At 44.6% G+C, this 25766-nt stretch overlaps 2 protein-coding genes across 13 annotated transcripts; one reads left to right on the top strand and one right to left on the bottom strand.

The window, feature by feature from the left end:
- The first annotated feature begins 1016 nt into the window (after positions 1-1016).
- On the top strand, positions 1017-24619 carry LOC135499135 (uncharacterized). 12 transcript variants are annotated; one of them, XR_010449257.1, is made up of 21 exons: positions 1503-1605; positions 1968-2684; positions 2983-3235; positions 3478-3632; positions 4243-4357; positions 4565-4996; positions 7140-7460; positions 8045-8182; positions 9130-9351; positions 9883-10088; positions 10437-10621; positions 10878-11018; positions 17876-17937; positions 18152-18595; positions 19502-19649; positions 19724-19964; positions 20364-20575; positions 20842-21260; positions 21574-21680; positions 21968-22452; positions 23252-24619. XR_010449257.1 is itself a non-coding variant. In XM_064789815.1 (12 exons), exons 2-12 carry the CDS (start codon positions 1983-1985, stop codon positions 11020-11022), a joined length of 2874 nt encoding a protein of 957 aa, XP_064645885.1. In that variant the 5' UTR covers positions 1017-1072; positions 1968-1982; the 3' UTR covers positions 11023-11474. The 12 variants fall into 12 exon arrangements, 4 of the variants coding, with proteins under 4 accessions (XP_064645885.1, XP_064645884.1, XP_064645883.1 ...); XR_010449252.1 differs by having other exon boundaries at positions 19502-19964; XR_010449258.1 differs by having other exon boundaries at positions 19502-19964; positions 23256-24619.
- Positions 12313-14897, bottom strand: LOC135499137 (riboflavin kinase-like). The gene is made up of 4 exons (XM_064789817.1): positions 14766-14897; positions 14154-14305; positions 13752-13854; positions 12313-13252 (listed from the first exon to the last, which is right to left on the bottom strand). Exons 1-4 carry the CDS (start codon positions 14845-14847, stop codon positions 13116-13118), a joined length of 474 nt encoding a protein of 157 aa, XP_064645887.1. The 5' UTR covers positions 14848-14897; the 3' UTR covers positions 12313-13115.
- Positions 24620-25766: the final 1147 nt, after the last annotated feature.

The raw sequence follows: 25766 nt of genomic DNA on the forward strand, positions 1-25766 counted from the left end.
TCAGACGACACAAGTTGTCACACTGGCGAGCGAGGGTTATTAAGTGTCCCCTTTGGAGTAGGAATTAATTGATATTGTCACACTTTAGATGGTAATCTTTTTAGCAGTTTCAACTGCACACAAGATTGGAACTTCAACAGATCTTTTGCTTTTGTGAGGTCCATGTCAGGAGGGTGTTGAAGGTTGTCAGTATCTGTCAGGTTGATATGGACCACTCGTATTCTTTTGGCTCAAGTCTATTTACAATCATTGGCTCACTCACTGTGACTCAGTGGGAAATTACCTGGATAAGAATGAAAACAGGATAAGCACTTCCATTATATCAGGTAAGATTAACTTTGTAGAATGCTGAAGTTTGAAACACTTTGATTTACTCCAAACAATTACAACTGGCGGCTACCTTCTTGTCATGATGTAGGTTGCTCCCAAAATGATCAAATATCTTATCTAACTCAAGAGCATGAAACACTGGTCTTGTCTTGAAAGACAACAGCGTAGATAGTGATTACAAACAGACCTCATCACTTATTTTTTCTGCGTCATTTAATATCATAATAATTATTAAGAGAGTTTCTAGGTTTATTATGCTGCAATAAATGAGACAGTAACACCTACCTACTGACAACTAGCATCACTTCTTCTTGAGCTGGTGAAGAACTAACAAGAACGGAGCATTGAAGCCAGAGGCAAAGAAGACGATGAATCCGGCCGTCAGTTTGTATCGGTTGTTGATTCCGAACGGCAAGTTCTGAAATGAAAAGACAATGTTGATGGTTGGACAGGACGAAAAAAATCAACAGAATATTGTTGCCATCGTGTTTGTACTACTTTAATTTTGTCATTTAATTTGCAGGCTGCAGCCAGCCAAAGCCCAATGCCATGAATCATCATTGCAGCCAGCCAAGGCCCAATGCCATGAATCATCATTCAATGCCAAGAGAAGACAAGCAGGGGTCGACATGAGTGACACAAAATTGAAAATGGTCAAATGATCATGATGATTGGCGATAGGGCGGCGCGGACAAGTTGATAGAAGTGCCGATTCAGTGGCCTGTGCGTAGGCTTGTCATGGGTACGGTACACGCGAAGCAACTGCAGAATACCCGGGAAACTCTGTGCTAAATGATAGGAATGTGTACATAATGTACAGAGGGACAGTCAGAGTGTACATAATGTAGAGTTACTATTGTCCCGTCTATTCTGCAGATCTTTTGTACGAAACCACAGTTTAAAATGTGCCATATATTACTAACCGATCCGGGAATGCCATGCTGTTGCCAATGTTGACTTCTGGCGACCGTGGTTGTCGAGAATTGTCGAATATTTTGAGTGAGTCGCACAAGTTTTCCCCCAAAAGAAGCCATTTTGCTGGTGAAGGTCATGTATCAGTGCCGAAGCGTTTGTAGAAGAAGCCTTCCCATTGGATGAAATGCGATTTTTCGCATAAAATCTGACCAATCAGAATCGGACTTTTGTATTTTCCGAGGCAGGCGCAATAAAAAGATACCCGGATTGTAAACAAATGTGACTTCTATTGCTAAAGCAGATGATACTGACATGACTGATAGTGAATGAAATGTTAATAACCATTCTCACTATTATCTGGTACTAGCTTTAGTCGGCTTTATCAGTAAATTCTAGTCACTGAGACGGAGAGTGGTGATGAAGTAGCCCTAGTACCACCATGCTGCTAGAACATGAAATTCAAAATCCGAGAGGCGTTCTCTACCAGTCTAGAAAACAAAGAACTGACTTCCACCCTGGAATTGCCATTCACTTGTTTTGAAAGAGATTTAATTGCTTTTAGATTTCAAGTTCTAGCCAAATTGGTGGACATATACATGACATAGGCCTAACTATAATGCATATTGAGTATGACTATGAGACATAATCGTAGATTGTAGGCCTACTCGCACTGACTGATTGGGCCATGATGAGATGAATGAATCTTAGTTATTTGATTTCAGTGTGATGGATCAACGATGGGCAGCAGTAGTAGTAGCAGCTTGAAGACCCAGGGTGTGGCTGCATTGAGCTCAACCAACTCCACAAAACAAATTATTAACACAGATATAAATAACTCGTCTAAACCCTCCAAAAATATTGACAAAAATAAACCGCTCCCTGCAGAGGAAACTGTTGTTAACCCTTGGCCGATACAAGGAAAAGAGAATTCAAAAATTGTTGAGAAACGGAAAAATGTGGAGACTCAGACAAAGTCAGATACCCTGAAGGAGAATAGTGCTCCTGTCAGAACACAAGGTGATGCTGAACAATCCTCAAAAGAAAACGAGATGAAGGCATCTAAAGTTTCCGTCAAGTCCGCATCCAAGGTTGATGTTGTCGCCAGGAAGAAAGCTGAAGAAAAGATGGTTGTGACAGCGTCGATGAAAGAGCAGGCAGACTTCAATATTGCATTACGGTTAATGTGCCCCCTGATGGCCCCAGATGAAATCATGAAATATTCCAAGCTGGGTGTGCTGCGTGTTCAGCTTCTGAGGGCATTGCCCCCTGGTGGTGACCTATTCAAGTTGCTGAGAGGTCTTCGTAATCTGCAAGAGCTGGATGTGTCCCATAACGATCTTGGACCACAGGGTTTCCGAGCCCTCATGTTGGCCATGGCTGATAATGGAACAATCAAATCACTAAATGTGGCAAATAATCAAACAGATGTAGACTCCGCTGTAAGTATGCAGTGTCCTGATTATATACACATTAAACATGATGGGTACTAACTAAGTGATGGGCAAGAAGACTCCAGGTGATGCTGCTCAGAAGCGTTTCATTTACATGTATTTCAAATTTTGAGTTTTGGAGACTTTCTCAAATTGGGTGTTACAGAGACTTGTTGGAAGCTAAAGCGCCAAGGAGAAATACTGTCTCTCCTAAAACGAGACTTGGTCTTGATAAGTCATTGAGTAGATATAGCATTTCGTTCATATCTCCCCAAGATAATTGCAGATAAAGTATGTTCCATTCCAGAAATCGATTGGTATCATGCTGTCTTCCAATCGTTGTCTCATTGACCTTGACCTCAGCAGCAACTACCTGGGCAAGGATTTCCTGTCACGGAGTATTGGACCCGCCCTCAAGGTCAACAAGACGCTGGGGTCGCTGAAGGTGGAGAGTTGTGGGTCGACAGACTTGACCGTGTTTCTAGACGGATTGTTGGAGAACTCGATATTGACTGACCTGAATCTCAACCATAATGAGATGGGAGATAAGGCACATTTAGGTAGGGAGGGTGGTTTCTGCTGATTATAAGCCACAGATCAGGTATTTCAGATATTAGATTAGGAGTATATGTTGGTTGTGTCCTCTTGATATTGAATTATATGAATTTAAGATTAGTAATGCTTTTACTTGAAACTACATTTACATTCAAATGACACTGACATGAATAAAAGCATTCATTATTTGTTTTTAATTGGTTTCCTCAAACAAAGTAGGTAAACTAATTTTTTTTTCCCTTTCCAGGTATTGGTCTTGCAAAATGTCTCAAGAAGCCAGATTGTGCCTTGCAGTGTCTACGCCTGCAAAACTGTGGTATCAACGCTGCTGGTATGAAAGCAATAGAGGGCGCTCTGAGAAGCAATACATCACTGCATGTAATCAACCTGGCTGGCAACGAGGTAAGAGGAGAGATGCTGTGGCCTCAGCCCTCTGTGGCCTATCATTCTCAGTGTGCAGTAAGGGGCATCTAGATAAACAACCTCGTGCTCAATTATTCCTTCAGATTGGGTCTCGTGCTTGAAAGGTCTGGTCAGCCTCACAGCAGGATGTCCAGTGGAGGGGCAATGTCTTGAAAGGTCTGGTCAGCCTCACAGCAGGATGTCCAGTGGAGGGGCAATGTCTTGAAAGGTCTGGTCAGCCTCACAGCAGGATGTCCAGTGGAGGGGCAATGTCTTGAAAGGTCTGGTCAGCCTCACAGCAGGATGTCCAGTGGAGGGGCAATGTCTTGAAAGGTCTGGTCAGCCTCACAGCAGGATGTCCAGTGGAGGGGCAATGTCTTGAAAGGTCTGGTCAGCCTCACAGCAGGATGTCCAGTGGATTGCATAGTTCTAGGTTAGCCAGAGTTCATCAGCGTACCTTTTCATTTACTGTGGAGCTGTATGGAACTAAACGCCACCATTAGTCAAAGATTCCGTACAACCTAGTATATTCCTTTTCAGCATATTAATGAGAAAGCTTTTCTTTGTAGGATGGTTGTTTGTTGTGTCAAGTGTTCTCTTGTTTTTCCAGCTCTCCACCCAGAGTTCGTTGATGGAGTTACTAGGCACGTGTCTGATACATTCCAACCTTGAGATGTTAACCCTCGATGATTGTCGGATTCTGGACAAGGGCACAGTCAAGTCAGGTATGCAGAGTTGCTCTACTCAGTTTGAGACAAGCACAATGAGTTTGTCCTCTTATGTAATGTCAAACTATAGCACACGAAAGATGAATTTCGGGCAGTTCAGTTGTGCATCATGCACCAGCTCCATCTTCTGAGAAGATTACTGGGCTCACCACAGAAAAATCACACTTTCAAATATCTTGTTTAAAAAAGTGAAAACATTTCCAGATTCTTTCTCTACGTTTGATGCACCGTCCAAGATGAAGTTGCTGAGCCTGTCCAGCCTCTCTCTCTCAGATGATGCCATGGGGACCTTCTTCAAGGTCACAGGAGCAAAGCTTGACCAACTGGAAAACCTCAACTTATCAAACAATTCAGTTTCTGTGGCAACGTTAAAAACATTCCAAGACGTGACGACGAGGGAAGATGGCAGTAGCAGCCTTGAGAGTTTACATCTCTGCCTCAATGATGTGTCTTATCTGCCCGAGTTCTTATCTGCGTCAAATCTTCACAATCTGCGAGTCCTAAATCTACGACGTGCTCGGGTCAAACCAACAACAGTCCAGGATCTGGCACCCTCCATCCAAAAGCTTGGAATCTCAGCGTTAATCTTGAATGGCCTTAAGTTATCGAGGACGACTGCTCTCACTGAGATTCTAGGTAAGAAAACTGACTCTAGTGTAAGGCCTATTCCAAGCTCTGTAAGCTGTGAGCACCTGGCTGCCTGCTCAGACAACTGACTGTAGTGTAAGGCCTATTCCAAGCTCTGTAAGCTGTGAGCACCTGGCTGCCTGCTCAGACAACTGACTGTAGTGTAAGGCCTATTCCAAGCTCTGTAAGCTGTGAGCACCTGGTTGCCTGCTCAGACAACTGACTGTAGTGTAAGGCCTATTGCAAGCTCTGTTAGCTGCGAGCACCCAACTGCCTGCTCAGACAACTGACTGTAGTGTAAGGCCTATTGCAAGCTCTGTTAGCTGCGAGCACCCAACTGCCTGCTCAGACAACTGACTGTAGTGTAAGGCCTATTGCAAGCTCTGTTAGCTGCGAGCACCCAACTGCCTGCTCAGACAACTGACTGTAGTGTAAGGCCTATTGCAAGCTCTGTTAGCTCCGAGCACCCAACTGCCTGCTCAGACAACTGACTGTAGTGTAAGGCCTATTGCAAGCTCTGTTAGCTCCGACCACCCGGCTGCCTGCTCAGACAACTGACTGTAGTGTAAGGCCTATTGCAAGCTCTGTAAGCTGTGAGCACCCGGCTGCCTGCTCAGACAACTGACTGTAGTGTAAGGCCTATTCCAAGCTCTGTTAGCTCCGAGCACCCGGCTGCCTGCTCAGACAACTGACTGTAGTGTAAGGCCTATTGCAAGCTCTGTAAGCTGTGAGCACCCGGCTGCCTGCTCAGACAACTGACTGTAGTGTAAGGCCTATTGCAAGCTCTGTAAGCTGTGAGCACCCGGCTGCCTGCTCAGACAATTGACTGTAGTGTAAGGCCTATTGCAAGCTCTGTAAGCTGTGAGCACCCGGCTGCCTGCTCAGACAACTGACTGTAGTGTAAGGCCTATTCCAAGCTCTGTTAGCTCCGAGCACCCGGCTGCCTGCTCAGACAACTGACTGTAGTGTAAGGCCTATTGCAAGCTCTGTAAGCTGTGAGCACCCGGCTGCCTGCTCAGACAACTGACTGTAGTGTAAGGCCTATTGCAAGCTCTGTAAGCTGTGAGCACCTGGCTGCCTGCTCAGACAACTGACTGTAGTGTAAGGCCTATTGCAAGCTCTGTAAGCTGTGAGCACCCGGCTGCCTGCTCAGACAACTGACTGTAGTGTAAGGCCTATTGCAAGCTCTGTAAGCTGTGAGCACCTGGCTGCCTGCTCAGACAACTGACTGTAGTGTAAGGCCTATTGCAAGCTCTGTAAGCTGTGAGCACCCGGCTGCCTGCTCAGACAACTGACTGTAGTGTAAGGCCTATTCCAAGCTCTGTTAGCTCCGAGCACCCGGCTGCCTGCTCAGACAACTGACTGTAGTGTAAGGCCTATTGCAAGCTCTGTAAGCTGTGAGCACCCGGCTGCCTGCTCAGACAACTGACTGTAGTGTAAGGCCTATTGCAAGCTCTGTAACCTGTGAGCACCCGGCTGCCTGCTCAGACAACTGACTGTAGTGTAAGGCCTATTGCAAGCTCTGTAACCTGTGAGCACCCGGCTGCCTGCTCAGACAACTGACTGTAGTGTAAGGCCTATTGCAAGCTCTGTAACCTGTGAGCACCCGGCTGCCTGCTCAGACAACTGACTGTAGTGTAAGGCCTATTGCAAGCTCTGTAACCTGTGAGCACCCGGCTACCTGCTCAGACAACTGACTGTAGTGTAAGGCCTATTGCAAGCTCTGTTAGCTGTGAGCACCTGGCTGCCTGCTCAGACAACTGACTGTAGTGTAAGGCCTATGGCAAGCTCTGTAACCTGTGAGCACCCGGCTGCCTGCTCAGACAACTGACTGTAGTGTAAGGCCTATTGCAAGCTCTGTAACCTGTGAGCACCCGGCTGCCTGCTCAGACAACTGACTGTAGTGTAAGGCCTATTGCAAGCTCTGTAACCTGTGAGCACCTGGCTGCCTGCTCAGACAACTGACTGTAGTGTAAGGCCTATTGCAAGCTCTGTAACCTGTGAGCACCCGGCTGCCTGCTCAGACAACTGACTGTAGTGTAAGGCCTATTGCAAGCTCTGTAACCTGTGAGCACCTGGCTGCCTGCTCAGACAACTGACTGACAACTTCAGGATCTTATTTATTTATTGTTCACATTTATTATAATTTTAGGCAACGGCCCAAACAACCCCCTGGAACTTCTTTCCATCTCGTCATGTGCCCTTGTTGACAACGATATCAAACAGATCGCCAGCGCAATCAAAGATGGCTGCCAACTGCAGATGCTCGATGCAAGCGCCAATAGAATCACAGATAAAGGTGTGGCGGACATTGTTGGAGCTCTCATCTCAATGGAGACACATCCGTTGCAACTGTTAGACCTGTCTTCCAATCAGATCACCTCCTCTGGAGCAGAATGTTTGTCAGGTCTGTTCCTGGAGAAGAAACACTCGAGCTGCGTACACAGCTTGAAACTAGCAAATAATGACATCGGTGAGTCTTTGACAAGTAATTATGGTCAACGCCCAAGAAAATATTGATCAGTACAACGCAATATAATCACAGGACTGTGGGCCTTAGAGTTGTTGACACACTTCCCCTGTACTCATGTTGTTGACACACTTCCCCTGTACCCATGTTGTTGACACACTTCCCCTGTACCCAAGTTGTTGACACACTTCCCCTGTACTCATGTTGTTGACACACTTCCCCTGTACTCATGTTGTTGACACACTTCCCCTGTACTCATGTTGTTGACACACTTCCCCTGTACTCATGTTGTTGACACACTTCCCCTGTACTCATGTTGTTGACACACTTCCCCTGTACTCATGTTGTTGACACACTTCCCCTGTACTCATGTTGTTGACACACTTCCCCTGTACTCATGTTGTTGACACACTTCCCCTGTACTCATGTTGTTGACACACTTCCCCTGTACTCATGTTGTTGACACACTTCCCCTGTACTCATGTTGTTGACACACTTCCCCTGTACTCATGGTCTCAATGTCCTCCCTGCTGTGTATCACCATCAACTCACAGAATGCTAACTATGAGTCTGTGTTTATGTTTCAGGTTCTGCTGGTCTGGTCACCTTGATGAAGGCTGTCCACCCCTCCTCCTCCCTGCTGTGTCTCTCCGTCAACTCACAGAATGCTAACTATGATGAAGACGAAATGAGCGAGATTTACACGAGCCTTGCTCTGTCACTTGGTGAGTTTACAGATTTGAGAGTTGAGGAATAAATACATCATCTGAGGATGATACGCACAAAAAGGTTTCAGTCATAGAATCTATGATAGATACTCTACCCAGGCCATCAATGGTTCTGTGATTGAGAATCGGTGATGGAAACCCATGGAATCAGTTTTGACTGGCCGTGAGCAGATTTATAATGGACTTGATGAACTAGTCTTATTTCCAGAATTATGAAGACCATATCTCTCATGGGTTTCTACTTTGATACAAAGCTCTTTGATGGGACTCACTGTCACAGGATCTGTGATGGAATTTCCACCACAGAATCTACCCGGGCATAATAGAATTGATGATGGGGTCAAATGTAAAACATGGTTTGTGTAATCATCCTAGATTCTACCATGGGACCATCTATGATTCTACCATGGGACCATCTATGATTCTACCATGGGACCATCTATGATTCTACCATGGGACCATCTATGATTCTACCATGGGACCATCTATGATTCTACCATGGGACCATCTATGATTCTACCATGGGACCATCTATGATTCTACCATGGGACCATCTATGATTCTACCATGGGACCATCTATGATTCTACCATGGGGCCATCTATGATTCTACCATGGGACCATCTATGATTCTACCATGGGGCCATCTATGATTCTACCATGGGGCCATCTATGATTCTACCATGGGACCATCTATGATTCTACCATGGGACCATCTATGATTCTACCATGGGGCCGTCTATGATTCTACCATGGGACCATCTATGATTCTGTGATAACACGTTTGCCTGTCTAGTGTGTACAGGATACTAAAAGTTGCACATCTGTAGGGCAGATTTTGTGATGGAAGTAGAACATACAAGGGATTCATCCCTCTTGTTACATCCAACTTGAAATGAATACCTCAATACCAAACTCCTCTTACACTCTATCTTGATTTTATAGGATTTGTATTCGACGCAAACTCTGAGCCCAGGATGCACAGCAGCAAGTTACCTCCACTCTATCACGGTCTGGTTATCAATCTATGGAATCTGGGAGGTGACCCAGGCCTGCTTGGAAAGCAACTTGATAGTGTTGCCATAGCAACTGACTACAAACAGAAACACATTCCAAATTTGACACTGTCCGACGTTTTGAAGATTTCGTCCGTTCTCAAGGGTTCAGGTGAGTGAGGGTTGACAGCTCAAAGACTGGTCATCACTGCTGACATCAAACAGGTGGGGTTGTAATATATCATTCTGCCGGGGTCAACATGGACATGGCTGCAGCTTTCCTTCTTTGAATTGTCTTCCCCTGTAGGCCCATGTCTCTTGGTCAAAGTGCAATACTCCCCGAGGATGGAGGTTGGTACGTTGGGTCCGTGTTCTGCTACCCAGCCACCCCTGTAGGCCCATGTCTCTTGGTCAAAGTGCAATACTCCCCGAGGATGGAGGTTGGTACATTGGGTCCGTGTTCTGCTTCCCAGCCACACTCTGTTTCTGGGAAAAAAGGATAGAATCAACATTTAGGGAATCAAGGAAGCTTTTGCACTGCAATAAATAAGAGTCTGGATTTGTTTAGGTGGTCAAACCTGAGATCAGGGCAGAGAGAGTGGGCTTGGATGCCCTGCCTTTTAGTGCGTCTCCTGCAAACCAGTGATATTCAGGACATGTTTATCATTGGCCGTGTCTAATCTCTCTGTTACTCTTTCTCCAGATGAACCCGACTGCCTGATGTCAAGTGAGCACTGGAACATGATAATCGGAGCAGATAAAGAGGCGCCATCCTGGCTGCAAGTGGACTCGCTGCGAGATGTGGCCGTCTACATGACTAACCTTCCACCAGCCGTGACGCAACTCAAGCTGGAGGGATTCTTGGAGGCTGAAGTAGATTGCTCAGTGAAAGAAGTCTGTCTCATGAAGGTCTGACATTGTGCTGTCTTCTTCTCTCGTTCTTGTGTGCAACAGCGCCCCCTATCATGAGGCACTGTGTCTGTGGTTGGCCTTCATGTGCTGTCTTCAGCTTTTAGATCAGATGCCTGACTTGGGGAGCCATATGCTTGCAGACCAGGGTCGGTTGTGATGTTCATGGGATACACCACTTTTTGGGGGAAAAGACCTGAAGCTCTGAGGAAACAAGATAGATTCATATTTAATCCAGGGCCAGGATTAACTTCACTCTTCAAAATATGTGCTTAACCAGGTTGGGCTTACTCAGCAAAGTGTCAGAGAATGTTTATTTTTGAAACATAATGTATTTTTTCCTTCTAGGATCCAGTCCTGCATCAGAACAATGGATCGGCTTGGGTTTTGATGATGGACGCTGCATCCGTCGAGAAAGCCGTTGATTTCTACGAGAGTGGTCTGGCGCAGATCATTGGGCAGCCATTCAACATGTGCCGGGTTCAGGTCAAGGTTGATGACTGCGCTAACACCCAGGCCGTCGCCAAGGCAAAGTAAGTTGGTTGCAGATTGTTTCATGGCCTCGGCAGGCAGAAAATCAAATTCCAACCTTTGTTTTTTGCTCCAAGTAAATACAGTTTCTCATGCCAGCGATGTCTTTAGTTACTGGGCTATGAAGTCAGGGCAGTCCTGTAGTTGAAGGGATCCCCTCAGCTTGTGTAGTTTTCTTATCGATAAAAATGTATCTGCTGGCATTATTTAGGAAAAAATGTTTTGAACTGAAACTGATGATTTTCACATCTTCTCTAGGGCCGAGGTTGAACAGCGACTGAAGAAGCAGGAGGCTGACGAAGCTAGTCACAGGCAGCTGATTGGTCGTTTATATCACGAGTCTCAAGCAAGGCACGAATATCGTCTCAAACATCCTGCATATACTGATGGGAGGATTTGGTGAGGAGTTTGCTTTCTGGGCATACATGCAGATGTTAAGGAGAAAGGAGATGTTTTGAGTTGAGCAGGTGTAGGACTTATTGGAGATTGTGATGTGTGCAACACGCCTTTTCAGTGTTGACAGGAAACCGTCAAGTTGTTCATTACACTGTTACTGGAGCCCCCATGTGCCACCTAGGGCACGAAGGGTCCTAAGTCAGTGTTACTGGAGCCCCCATGTGCCACCTAGGGCACGAAGGGTCCTAAGTCAGTGTTACTGGAGCCCCATGTGCCACCTAGGGCACGAAGGGTCCTAAGTCAGTGTTACTGGAGCCCCATGTGCCACCTAGGGCACGAAGGGTCCTAAGTCAGTGTTACTGGAGCCCCATGTGCCACCTAGGGCACGAAGGGTCCTAAGTCAGTGTTACTGGAGCCCCATGTGCCACCTAGGGCACGAAGGGTCCTAAGTCAGTGTTACTGGAGCGCCATGTGCCACCTAGGGCACGAAGGGTCCTAAGTCAGTGTTACTGGAGCCCCATGTGCCACCTAGGGCACGAAGGGTCCTAAGTCAGAGTTACTGGAGCCCCATGTGCCACCTAGGGCACGAAGGGTCCTAAGTCAGTGTTACTGGAGCCCCATGTGCCACCTAGGGCACGAAGGGTCCTAAGTCAGTGTTACTGGAGCCCCATGTGCCACCTAGGGCACGAAGGGTCCTAAGTCAGTGTTACTGGAGCCCCATGTGCCACCTAGGGCACGAAGGGTCCTAAGTCAGTGTTACTGGAGCCCCATGTGCCACCTAGGGCACGAAGGGTCCTAAGTCAGTGTTACTGGAGCCCCATGTGCCACCTAGGGCACGAAGGGTCCTAAGTCAGTGTTACTGGAGCCCCATGTGCCACCTAGGGCACGAAGGGTCCCAAGTCAGTGTCACTGGAGCCCCATGTGCCACCTAGGGCACGAAGGGTCCCAAGTCAGTGTCACTGGAGCCCCATGTGCCACCTAGGGCACGAAGGGTCCTAAGTCAGTGTCACTGGAGCCCCATGTGCCACCTAGGGCACGAAGGGTCCATGTGCCACCTAGGGCACGAAGGGTCCTAAGTCAGTGTCACTGGAGCCCCATGTGCCACCTAGGGCACGAAGGGTCCTAAGTCAGTGTTACTGGAGCTTATTTTTCTGAGATTTTACGCCGACACAATCTACATCGGGCCAACCTGGGATAGTAGGTCTTCTGTCTTTCTCGCTAAAATGAACTTGATACTAAAAGTTAGCTAGCATGGCATCTGCCTGAAGACCCACAAAATAAAACAATTCATGTGGTCTTTATATTAAAATGTTGTTATCTCTAATAAATATATACATCAATGTGGACTAGTACAGCAAAGCACTATTTCAAGAGACAGAGGACCACACAGCCATCAGAACTGAAAGAGAATTAGACCCAAAATATACAGATCCAGGAGGACAGGAGATCAATTACTGTCAATCCGTAACATGCTTCCCATGAACCTGATGAGAGTACATTACATGCACACTGCACTTACTGCTCCGTTGATGGTTACGACCCAAATATGTCTCAAGTCATTTCACCTTAGACAAACTAAGGTGACAATACTTGGATAGAAATCGGACAATAACAGTTGCCTACTTTTAACCGGTGAACTACTATACCTGGCATAAAAAATACATAAGCCTTGCTTATACGAGTATACTCTGTAAACACTATTTAGCGAGATCTGGTGCGACTGTTTTACATCAGCTGATACAGGTGAAATAGGCCTTCTGTACAGGAGACCTTTGAATGACTTAATGGCGTCGACATAGTATTTTTTCTAACATACATGTTCCATGTTGTTGGCTGGAACTGCATCAGTTGCAGGAAATCCCAGCTAATTTCTCTTTGCAGGTAAGAGGCCAGACTGGACAATTAGCTGTTGTCAGCAAAAGGCTTTTGGAAGTGAATTCATACACATCAAAGTAACTCTAGATTGCCCTATTTAGGCCTGTTGTAAATAGTGATTGAGTATAGCGTCAAAGTTAGTTGACTTGAGGGATATGAAATCCAGTGAAATGAGGACTTGCCATCTGATGAGTAATGTGTTAAATGTTCCTAAAGTTTTCAACATCAGCTGGAAGGATTGCCATTAGCCATGCTTGCGCTGCATTGAAAGAAACAGTCCTCCTTGTAGTTGATGCACTCGACTTTGTCCAGCTGTGATTCGGCTTCACTGATATCATTCTTAATGGCAACGATAAGTTCATCTGAAATAGAGGTGTTGAGTCATATCAGTCTTATATTTCACCTCTCGGTCCTGAACAGAACAGAGACAGACTAGTTTCCCAATTTTCCAAATACTAACTTTTGCACCAACTGTAAGACCTTCATGCCTGGTTTAAAGAAAGTTGTAAAACTGAGTCAAAAGGTCAGTGTCACATGTCTAGTCAGGTATGCCGAGCATATTAGTATGACCAGCTGAGTTTACCTGCCAGTCTCTCTCGCGACGTTGCAAGAGAACTCAAGGAGCTGCTACATTTAATACAGTGCTGACATGAACCTGTCTGACCAGTGCACAGGAGTTGAAATAACAAACTGCCTTGCTCTCATACACACAATGGGTGTTTATCCTTGGTCGAGCCGAAAGCTTGGGTTATGAGTGGCCATACGAGTGGCTCATCATCATCAACCTTTCCCTGATTCCCAGTGTGTCCAACACCTGTGTCTCAGTTCAGACTCTACCATGCAGTGTTCTCACCATCTCACCTAATGACTTGAAACTCCTTTCTGCTCGTATGTAACCAAGTAAACACACTTTTAAACTCGACCCATAAAAATCCTCGTCAAACTTGTGAATGATATGTGTCTCCTGAAATAATATACAAGTGAAACTGGACTAGAAATGGCGACTCAAAAGGACTAAATGTTATGTTTTATTGAAAACAGGATTTTGTAGGGATTGAGCAGGGCTGCTATCTACTTGAGAATGATATGCCCCATGGTATAAGATCTCCTGATTGCCTCGACTCTTCAAGGTTATTGGAGTGAACGTGCCATTATTTGCAAAGATGTGACCCTGTCTCTGAAACTTGATGAGACTGGAAGGAGTACTCCTCTCTTCTGATTTGGTTAGCTGGACTTTGTGATCAATCTTGATTAAAACCTTACCATAGACCGTTTCTTGTTTTGATAGTAAGGATTCCATCCTATGCTCATCACCATCTTATAGACGTCACCACCATCCACACAAGCCCAGCCAAAGTATATCCCCGCACTTACTGACTCTGGAAGTTGTTCCACTACATTCTCAGGAAAGTTAGCTGAAATAATTGATTAAAATGAGACTCTGGAACCTCATTCATACCATGATTCCCCATGAACAGTTCTTGCTCCTCAGCTTGGATCAATTAACAAGGCCTTCCCCTCGGTCTCAGTATGAGTATCTCACCATCTCTCTTGATACGATATTCAGTCACGTTTCGCATGGTTTTGGGGCAGGGCAGTTAAAAAGGAGGGTAGGGGCAGGGGCCAGCCAAGAGTGTGCCAAAAGAAACATTTTTGAGAAGAACTTAAGGGTTGGTAATACAAATACAATAGGTTTTTACGGTCAGTGATGAGCCATTGTGTGGCGTCTTTTAGATCTATCTTTGCTGATCTGGCAAAGCATCAAAGGGCCTGGGCTATAGGCCTACATTACCATTAGTAGTAGATCATACTGCCTCGAACTACTTAATTCATTTTCGAGTTTACCTGTCCTGTGTCGATTACAACTCTAGTTACCTGTTGGGATTCCAAGTTCCTTACTTCCACGACCGAACCCTTTCACCACTTCCCCTTCAGTAAAAAATGGAAAGTCGGTCATTTTATGCCTCTATTTTCTTCCCCACATGACAAATCGACATCGACCTGACCTGAAACAGAGGTCAAACTACAAGTACGATGACGTAGTTTACATAATCAACCTCACTTCCAGGTGTTTTCCTGGTCGAATTCAAATTCAAATTCTTTTATTACACTAAAAAAAACGCCCACGAGGGGCCAACGGTAACATACAATAATTATTACAAAATATATCATAAGAAATTACAGGGTATACAGAATATGCTCACAACTATTTAAAGATAAAATCATAGTCAGGGCAATACAGAGTTACGCTGTACAAAGAATTCGTTGATTATCTCAGCAGAGGGGGGTGAAGGATTTTCTAGATATATTTTGGTCAGATCCAACACAGACAGAAAATGGAGATTACTCGTATCGTAACTGGCATTGAGCTTTGCCCTTAAAGAGGTATATATCGGGCATGTCGCAAGGAAGTGAGACACATCCTCAACCTCCCCTGACTTGCAAATCTCACATACTCTTAGTTGTCTATCTAGACCACAGTGTCTCCCAGTTTCAAATTTTAGACAATGGGCTTCAAGCCTTAGTTTGGTCGTGAGGTTGAAATAACAAACAATCTAGTGACTTTTTTACACCAGCTGATTCCAGATTGAACGGGGTTATTTCCAATCTTGACACTAGAGGCGCTGATTTTGTTCTTAGAGCGATTGGGGCGAGTTTGGGATTACTTCCACGACTGCCGTGGACCGAACAGCGAAAATGACCTTGCGTCCACGACATTTTTTGTTAATCTGTGTACGTGTCCGCGGCATCTTAGGCCATGGGAATTATTAATCCTGTTTACCGTCCACCTCCCGCATGGGTTCTGAGCGAACATGAAATATTTTCATTATTTTTTAAAAAATCTATTTATTTTATTGTTGCCATCATTTTTTTATTTAAATAATCTTTCCAGTGGTTCATCTTTACCTTAAATGTTTGAAAAACACAATAAAAACTTGGCAGGGTAGGCTCTTCATCATAATAATGACATTTTTCAATGCCTCATGTTGATGACCGACCTGATTTCCATTTACTGGAACTTGCTGAATCGCGTGTTTTGACCAGTAAATCAGACTGTAAACCGATAATGAATAATGAAAAATGAAAAAAGCCTCATCATCTTTTTAAATCACTCGGACGGTAAACCGGATTAATCATTCCTATGGCCTTAGAGTAACCTGTCTGGTTACTCTAAGGTGGCATACGGAATACCTTACAAATCTCAGTTCTAGATAGGGAAAATGAATGATATTGTCAATTGTTTTGTCGTGAACTGTGAACTTCCTGTATTTGGCAGTGAATGCTGTGTTGAAAAATGGCTCTATCTTCATTATTACTCGTTCGAATTTGATGATTTTTTTTCAGTATTCTTAGATTTTTGTGTTTTAACATTGTAGCGAAAAATATTTCTAAAAACAGTTAGAACTAGAAAAGGTTTTTGTAAGGGTTTTTTAATTGTAGATTACATAATGACGCACTCATGCATTCACATTCTTGCCATAATGTGTAATTAGAAAACAATATTGCGGACAATATCCTGAAAACTGTATTGGAATTGGTGTCGTAGTTTGGGAGATATTGCATGATAGTATATGATATGATCAGGACTGTACATGCTACACAACACAGCCCGTGCAATAATCTCCACATCTCTGGCAATAATTGTAGAATCGCAATTGTGTCATTAAATTGGCATAGAGCTACAAAAACACCGATTTATCTACTTATCAAGAAAAACCTATTAACAGGTGTGTTTAAGTTATCATCTAGAAACTAATTTTGCGGTGGAATAATCTGCCTGTGATTCAATTTATTTGGTGTCGTCTGCGAGCCGCTTCAGTGATTTTCTCGCACTGTCCAAATCTCCACACTGGTCAAACCGGCTTTATCCCGGCCACCACGTATTGCCATAGCCCCATGACAGGATGCCAGGTTCCACAGAAGATGAGTTGTCTGTTGATGCGAGTTCATGTGATGTTTGATATATATCGACATAGGTGTTCTTTCAGGGCGTGTCAGTAAATGGTCGCATCATGCCCTGATTTTAAATGACGTCTGACATGCAGTCTGTCATGACCATTCCGTGACAATTAGCCAATGAAAGAGATTATACGAAGTGTTCCCTTATGTAATTCCATTGTCATCCTTCTTTTCCACGTGAAACCTACAAAAGCTTGGTGCCAACCTGACTATGACCAGATCAGCAGTACAAAATATACAAAGTATGCTATGATCCACTCGTATAAGGCTGGCACAACAAATGCAGTGACCATGACGAGCACGGCATGAAAGCACCAGAACGATTTTATTATTTAATGACATGACGTAAGTCGTTCAACTGATGTTACCAACGCTCCCAATATAAACTGCGTATTCAAGACTCGTGGAGCTTCAAGATCGGACGCGACGAGCACAGGCCACGCCACGTTTTCTTAGCACAGGCCACGCCACGCAATGGTAAGACAGATTCGGTCTTGGGCATAACTCGGGCATATCCCAACCTCCACTTCTGTAAATGAGCACACATCCCTTTCCGAATTCCGATTTTCAAGAAATCCGCCGTTTTCCTCGGCAACCAAGAAGCCAATGACGGCTGCGCACTGAATCATTCCTGTCCAGTTCTCGCCACATGCGAACTCCTGCTTCATTTCAGTATGCCAAGCAGTTTTTGAATTTCGTCTTACTCCAAAGATTTATCCCCCCCCCCCTTCAATTCAAAATATTTACTTCATTTGGCTGCAGAAAAGACTTCGTGGCCGAACTCCACGTGTCCTTTTGTTCGTGAGGTTTAGACAGTTTCGGTTGGTTTCGGATCTCATTAGTGAGGTTCCGCAACACTCCCGAATGACGACGAGGAATTCTTTGTTTTCGTGACGAATTCTTTTATGATTTTGTTCGAATTCGTCAAGAACACCTCAAAAATCGCACCCTGAGCTTCTGGGCCTTTCACTCGGAACAAGTTTCTAGAGCTCGTGTTACCGTTACTATCACTTTTATCATTGCAGATGCCCCAAGCCAAGTTCTCCAATGCAACCGATCATGAATGATGTCTATCGCGAGGTGAAGGGTATGTATAGAGTGATATGTATGTGTGATTGGCTGGGTGAGAGGGTGTGGTAGGGTTTGGGGGGCGTGGGATGTGGGAGGTTGTCGAGGGGATGAGTATGGGTGCGGGTATGTGCGTGTGTGCGTGTGTGTGGTTGATCTATGTCCTGTATTTTTTTGCGTTTTCTGTGTCTTTTGCATTAGTTGTGATGTTGACTCTCCAATTCCATTTACAGAAGGTCCATTCCGCGGACTCCGTATGGAAGGCGTGTGCCAAGCAGCCGGCCGACGACTTGGCGGAGTCCAAAGCACGGTACGCTTTGTGTCTCTTGTCGGGCGCCCCTAGGGGACCCTGTCGTTCGGTTCTACGACTGAGGGGGTTCAGCATGAGGGCGTGTCGTCTTCGTTCATTTTGCCATTTCAACGCGAAAAAGAGAGGTTTTTATATTAAATAGGCCTTCCCTCTCTTACGCTGTTGAAGGGCTTAAGAAAGTTGACGACATGGTGCGGGATGGAGTCCGGGACGGGCTCCGGACTCGCCTTTGCCGTTTACCAGACGGCTCGCACTTAACTTGATGGGTTAACCCTCTATGCTCTCCGGCGGCAGTCGTAGAAGATATGCTCTCCGGCGGCAGTCGTAGAAGATCAGGCACTGAAGTAGATGATATTACAACAAACAGGTGAGATTCACATTTTGTTAAGACATTGATGTTTGCGCAATTTTAGCTCTTTGACTGATTCTCCCCTAAGATGATTGAAACATCCAGAAAAAATATGAAGGATTATACGAGATCCTACTCCAGTTAGATCGTTACATTTCCCGCACTGTTTGAGACTTGTTTATGATTGGGATAATCGTCTTACTTCCCAGCCTCCAGCAACAACCCATGCAAAGTGAGCAACGTAATCTCACGTCATACCTTCAACAGCCATTATGTGCATTGCGCATGACGTCATCACAATTAGTACACTACCTGGTCACAACATAGTGATCTTCACCTTGGACCCAACGTGCCGCGTAGCGGCAAAATAGCGAAGCTGGCGAAACATTTATAACTGGTCACCGTGATCTCATTATGGACTTATAGCGCGATTATGGGGTTGTAACTATTTTGCACTGCCCAAGATTACCTCGAGCTGGAGTAAAGGTTAGATTATGCTAATGACTCGGAGCATACTTCCTCATTTGACTTTACCCAGAATTGTGCATATCGATCGCGCGAAGCTACTCGGACTTATACCATTAGGCCCCGCGTGGTGGCGCTGAGACGGCCGCTGTAATCAAGAGTGGTTGACACACTCTAGAAGCTACTTGGTAGTAACAAATGACGGACCTAACCAAAATTGCTTACATTTTCGCATTGCTACAATGAAAGACCTAATACTGAAACCACATGCCTGTTGACTCGACCCTAAGAGAGATCGGCATCATGCCTAGTCAAAGTCTCTCAAAGTACAGTTAGCAGACGCCACTACACTAGCCTAGTACCCCCTCACACTCGGAAACCACCAACGCCCACCCCTTCCTGCTACCTTTATTCAATACATGTAAGATCTTTTCCCACTGAATCCGTTTCCATTTACAGCATAGACGGAAAGACCACCTCCGAATGGAAGGAAGAGGGTCGGTGCGATGGGGCATGCTTGTTGAAGAGGGCTGAAGATGCACGATCGTGGCGTGACAGACGTCTGGGGATGGATTCGGACGCGAGCAAGATGTGTGCCGCATTTAGGGTAACTTCATTTCATTATTTTTGAACCCAATTTTAAAAATTATGAGCGATTTAAATCGTTAAGATTCTTTTCAGGAAGAGCATCCGGGAGACCAGTGCGAAGCAAGATCCATCTTGCAGAGCCAAGAACACCGCAGAGAGCCCAGCGTGTGACGAGAGCCCAGCGTGTGACGAGAGCCCAGCGTGTGACGAGAGCCCAGCGTGTGACGAGAGCCCAGCGTGTGACGCGAACCCAGCGTGACGAGAGCCCAGCGTGACGCAGCCCCACTATACAGAGGTTTGAACATGATCCCAGTTTGAACACGACAAGGACTTGGTAAGTAGATAGAGGCGAATTTAGCTCTCATCACAGTGAGCATACACAGGCAAAAATATAGATTATATATAGATTTTGTGTTTACCATTTTTATATAGCTTTACAGATTCTTTATAGAAATTTCTGCCTGTGTAGCTGTTGGTGCTTGAAGGAGTAGGCCGACATGACCTTGCCCAGGGAAGCAAAATGGTACCATTAGAACTGTTCATTTTGGATTGATCCCTTAGGACCATTTTATTGGATGCCAGATATTCGAGTGATCGACTGAGCCCTTCAATTGGTTGGCCGCCATTTCCCGTAATTTGAAAGCGCATCCACTATACCATACTATGCAGCACAGCTTGTTTACAAATTGTCTTGACGTCTTCAAATATCTGCCGTGACTTTGCCGACTTTCAGGACAACAGCCGTGCCCGGCCACCTGACACGATCCTGCCAAGGGAAGCGGTTGTGCCGTTATCTTTTGATCGATTCCAAACGGCCAGACAGCCGATGGAGAATGCTGCAGTGTTACTTCAGGTAAGCGGCCAGACAGCCGATGGAGAATGCTGCAGTGGTACTTCAGGTAAGCGGCCAGACAGCCGATGGAGAATGCTGCAGTGTTACTTCAGGTAAGCAGTAGAACCTATTTACTTGACACTTGAAAATCAAAGATTGATCTGCTCACAGAGTAATCAGCTCCTTGAAAAGTTTCATTTGAAAATAATGAGAATGCTCTAAACATGCAAACTGTAGCAAGTGACGTCGGGACGAGGACTGAAGAGCCCTCGCCATGAAACTGCAGTTGTATGGAATGCTAAAATACAACGAAAGGAGACGTGCAACAAAGGGTTTCAGTGGGGGAAACTTAGAAAAACGTGTCCAATCTTTTTTTCAGTTTTCCCAAAAGATGGGCAACACCAGAACAAGGGAACCACTCGGCTCGAACTGCTGGAAATGACACAGAAGTGGAAGTCCTCGTCCGGAGGCGGTGTAACATCTGTGGTTGTTTCCCATGTGTCAGTGTTTCCAAACAATAGGCAGCTAGAGAGACCATGACTTTTCAATAGGGGGAAACACAGAAAAACTTGTCAATCTATCTTTTAGCGTTCCCAAACAATGAGGGGAAACACTCAAAAATAGAAACACTCAAAAACATTACACCGGCATCACCACATCCAGGTCACAGGATATTCATCACCACGACCAGGTCACAGGATATTCATCACCACGTCCAGGTCACAGGATATTCATCACCACGCCCATCGCTCCAACTGCTGGAAATGACACTCTCAAGGATGTGCATTGTAACTGGAGGTAAGGATCACAACGTACATGTAATATAGGTATTGACTTGAAACATGTACAACAGTGGGGCGATTGTCGGACTCTACGCTCTAAACTCGGCAGATATATAACATAACGTCTGGACAAAAGCTGATAACTTGCAAATTAAAGGGGTTATTTAAAGACACCTCCGTCCACCCATTTAAGAAAATGGAAATTGCAGCCAGGTTCAACAGAAAAGATGATAAGTTGTTAAGATGGGCTTCTTTGCCAATGACGATGTTCATTTTGAAGACACTTCTCGCACTGTATGAAGATTTGCAATGGTTTGATACTTTTGTAGGTTGCAGAGAGTTTGCACCACCACACCCAGTCCTGGATGGAAACAGAATTTATGATCTAATCAAATGGAAGACCGCAATTGTCCTGAGATGACGAGGTTAAGTAGAAGTGAGTTGGCCTTTAGGGCGGAGTGTAAGAGCCTAAAACGGCCAGCTGACATGACCTTCCAAAGGAAAGCAAAATTTGTGCCATTCGAGCCTCCGATTGATCACCTCTACATCCACCCAGTAGATGAACACCATACTCTGAGTAATGTTGCAGTATGTTATAACAACAAAGATATCCAATACATTTCCAACTTAAAAAATTCTAAAGGTTAGTTATGGAGTGTCTGCAAGAAGCACTTGAATACGCCGACTAATTTCATCTGATTGGCAATGTACTTCTATTTTCAGTTGTCCACAGACGTGCACGGATAATGAAAGTCTTGTACATCCAGGGGACGGAAGAGGTATCCAGGGGCTCGGTACGCATACCAATCCTGGAACAGACTCTCTATCTAACTGTGTGAAGCTTTCGATCGGACTGTGAATATCTCGATAACACACGTGTTTATATGCATAGACGTTTTCATCGCGTATCGTATTCTTAAACGCAAACGCAATTCTTAGTTCAGATTGAATCGCAAACGAAGGATTCGCGAAAGCCACGGACCATCGCTAGACTATTTTATTTTCTTCGCTCAGATCGAACTGTTGAAAATGTGGATTATATTTATGTACTTCATTTGAACCACAAACGAAGGATTTGGACAAGATGCGTACCTCTAACCCCTTCATTTGACGAGACGTGATACCAATCTCACAAGCACTGGATGACGGCATGCTTCAGGAATCTCTTTACGACTGATGCCATGTGACGACGGGGGCACATCTTGAGGGTAATGCAAACAGATATACACTATCTCCGGAACTATAACACCAGATAACTCCACTCTGAGCCAGACCTCAAATAACGATCTGACCACCCTAGGCCTGGACCTCAAGTTCTGCTATTTGACCAGGTATGACTGATATGCCTTTCTCGGCATTTGCTAGGGTCATGAATATTCACCATTAAGGTGGGCCTAGTGACTTCTCATTGTCTGGTGTTATAGTTCCGGATCCGAAGATACGAGTATTTCGATGATATCAGAACATGCCTATTTGGGTGAATACCACATATCGTGTAATCTCCAGCCTTCCAGAAAGCTGGCAACACCAACAACCGAGCTTCTGATCTTGAAATGTGAATTCTAGCATTTCAAGTCTCGCTGAGACAGCCTTCCAAAAAGCTAGCAACACCAACAACCGAGCTTCTGATCTTGAAATGTGAATTCTAGCATTTCAAGTCTCGCTGAGACAGCTGTGAAACATTCGATAAACGTACAATTGCAACAAGGCTCACATGGACGATTTCATGAGAAAACAGCACGCTGATTACACACAGAACAAATCAGTAGTTAAACGAAATGTATTATTTATGTAAAACCTCAGTCTAGTCTAACTTTGTACCAATCGTATGAAGCATGACCAATCGTATGAAGCATGACCAAGAACGTGCATAAGCAAAATTTTCGCCAATTTTTGTGCTAGCCATTTTCAGGCTTACTTTGCGTGAATCTCTCTGAAATGGTCTGTGGGCATTGAGCTTTTCATCTATTGCACTGTCTGTGATACATAATGTGTTTTTCTTTTCAGCAAGATGACACAATGGATGTGGAACCCTCGGCCCCTGAACGATTGTCGCTATGGGAGTCATTAGCAACAGACTTCCTCTGGTGTAGTATTGTATATTCGCTACCTGTAGGCCTCTGCAGAAGGATACGTTGTATTTTATCGAAATATCTGATTGAAAGGTGGTTTCATTGCAATTGTACGTTTATCGAATGTTTCACAGCTGGAAGGTCTTTAAAAGACTTTCCATCAGTCATAGTCAGTCACTCCTCCTAGATGATTGTTGATTAAGAACCAGAACCAGATCCAAATAAGTCAAGGTTCTGATGTACCAGGTCAAAATTTACTATCGAGCTGTTAAAAGTCACTTCATTTTTCTCCAAAATCACCAAATTGATCAGATATTTCAATTTTCCCATCGAATGAGACATGGGGTCCACGTGATTCTGGTTGGTTCGACCCCAGCCAACCAGAACATGTGTTGTCTTTGATGGAACCGTAGGCCTTATGAACTTTCTCGATCCATTCAGTACCACGAATACCTGCGTTTATTCCAATCGGCTTCCGAGACCTGATAGTGCCGGTCTCCATTTGGGACAGTTATGAAATTGGCATACTCTAGCCTCCATTTTATACAAGTATCTTAAATTTCCTTAAACACGGTAATTATCCGGGTGCCTTTCATTCTTGGTTTCATCAATGATATGATAACAAAGGTTAACCCCCAAGACCAAAACAAATGCAAAAGAATCGGGCAAATTCATTTCCAAATTTTGAGATTTCGTTGAAATATTTTGTTGATTGAAATTTTTCCAAAATATTCCAAATTGATGCTGGTTCCTGACCTTGCGGTCAAGTGGAAGAGCTCAGTCTTTTCATGATAATTAGTCCAGAAAGATTCATCTTGTTTCTTTCTGTGAGTTATAAAGATAACAACTGCCCCATCAAGAAGTTTCCTGTGGTACAGAATGGGTCGAGCAAGCTGTCACCAACGTCAATGTCTGACGTTTTATGTATTAATTTGTTATGTTTGTATAATGATACAATATGTGAAATTTACATATAAAAGCCATAATACATGTAAAGGTGAAGGTGAATTCAAAAAGTTACTTCTGTTGTTAAACTCGTCCAAAGCAACCGCTTTTGTCATGCAAATGAGAAGACTGATCTGAACGCCTGATCTAGAGGGGCCCCTTTTGTCATGCAAATGAGATCACAGCACGGTCCTGTTGATCGCCATGACGAAATTGGTTCTTTTGTTATTTAAATAACCGACTAACCGATGTCGTGCTGTTTCGGATCAATGAGGTCAAGGTTCGTGACCTGAATACACCACAGCAGTTCACCTTGCTTGCATTTACAATGGTTGTCGCTGCATGCGACTCAATTTATGTTTTTCCTGATCAAAAACTATGTAGATATTCTAGTGGAAAATGGTTTCACAAACAAAATGAACATAAACATAAGATGTTTTCAACCGGACTGTGCAAGACGGCATCTATAACAATGTGTCCCAAAAGTGTTACATGTATCAATGGCTCTTTGCATTATTTTAGAAATTTTGAATTTCACACTATTTATTGAGTTGTCTTTTGTCTCTATCAAAATGGCTTTGCCGGCAAGTTCCTCATAAAGCGATCGTTCCAAATGATGGGTTGCGGGTTTCCCCTGCCTTGTACCTACATTCTAAATTGCCCTCATGCTCTTTGCACAGTTATAGAAGTGTGAGGCGCCGTCCACTCAAAAATGTAAATAGTTTTTGTTCAGAATATGCTTGCATATTATCGCTGTTTTGGAGAATGAATTGCCATGTGGTGTCATTGTTTTGATATTGTTCTGTAAAATCTTGATAATCTTGATAAATTCTTGGAATGTACAGATTGAAATAAAAAATTCATAAACAGACTTGTATTATTTTTTACTTTTTTCAAGGGGGAAGGGTTCGGGTTCATTGACCAAACTCTGAAGGTTCGGATGACCTCTCTTTAAGAGACATATGTCGCAATTTGGTTATAGTGAACTCCTCGACACTCCTCACAGTAAAAAAAGTAGTGTCACCTCTACGCCAATCCACATCTAGATCAGACAGAGTACGCTTAGTGAAGGGGTATGCCACATCCAGCAAAGACTTGGTACACTCGGGCAACATCTCGAGCTATGAAGGGGAGGGCACATCGAGAAGAGATATGGTGCACTACTGTCTCATTGCATTTGCAAGAGACCTAACCCTAACCCTCAAAGGGCCCCCCTCTATCCAGCTGTGCTGGATCAGCTCCCTAATTTGATGGCGACCTATCATGTGGTCCAGTCACCAGTCAGAGGAGGATCCCCTTTTGCGAGTTGTTGCTACTTCTGGCTGTACCATCGCTACTTTTTGCTGGGTCACTGGATGTCCCAAGCCATGCCCGCTGAAACGACAAGTGATCATATCAACATTTTGTGGCGATACTCTACACCATCCCGTCGCAATTCCCGCAGCCCGTGATCACTGTTCACTAAAAGATTGGCGAAACAAGTCTTCACAATTCAGTTGAAGCAT

The sequence above is a fragment of the Lineus longissimus genome, chromosome 14, assembly GCF_910592395.1.
Source record: "Lineus longissimus chromosome 14, tnLinLong1.2, whole genome shotgun sequence".
In the NCBI taxonomy this organism is placed as follows: domain Eukaryota; kingdom Metazoa; phylum Nemertea; class Pilidiophora; order Heteronemertea; family Lineidae; genus Lineus; species Lineus longissimus.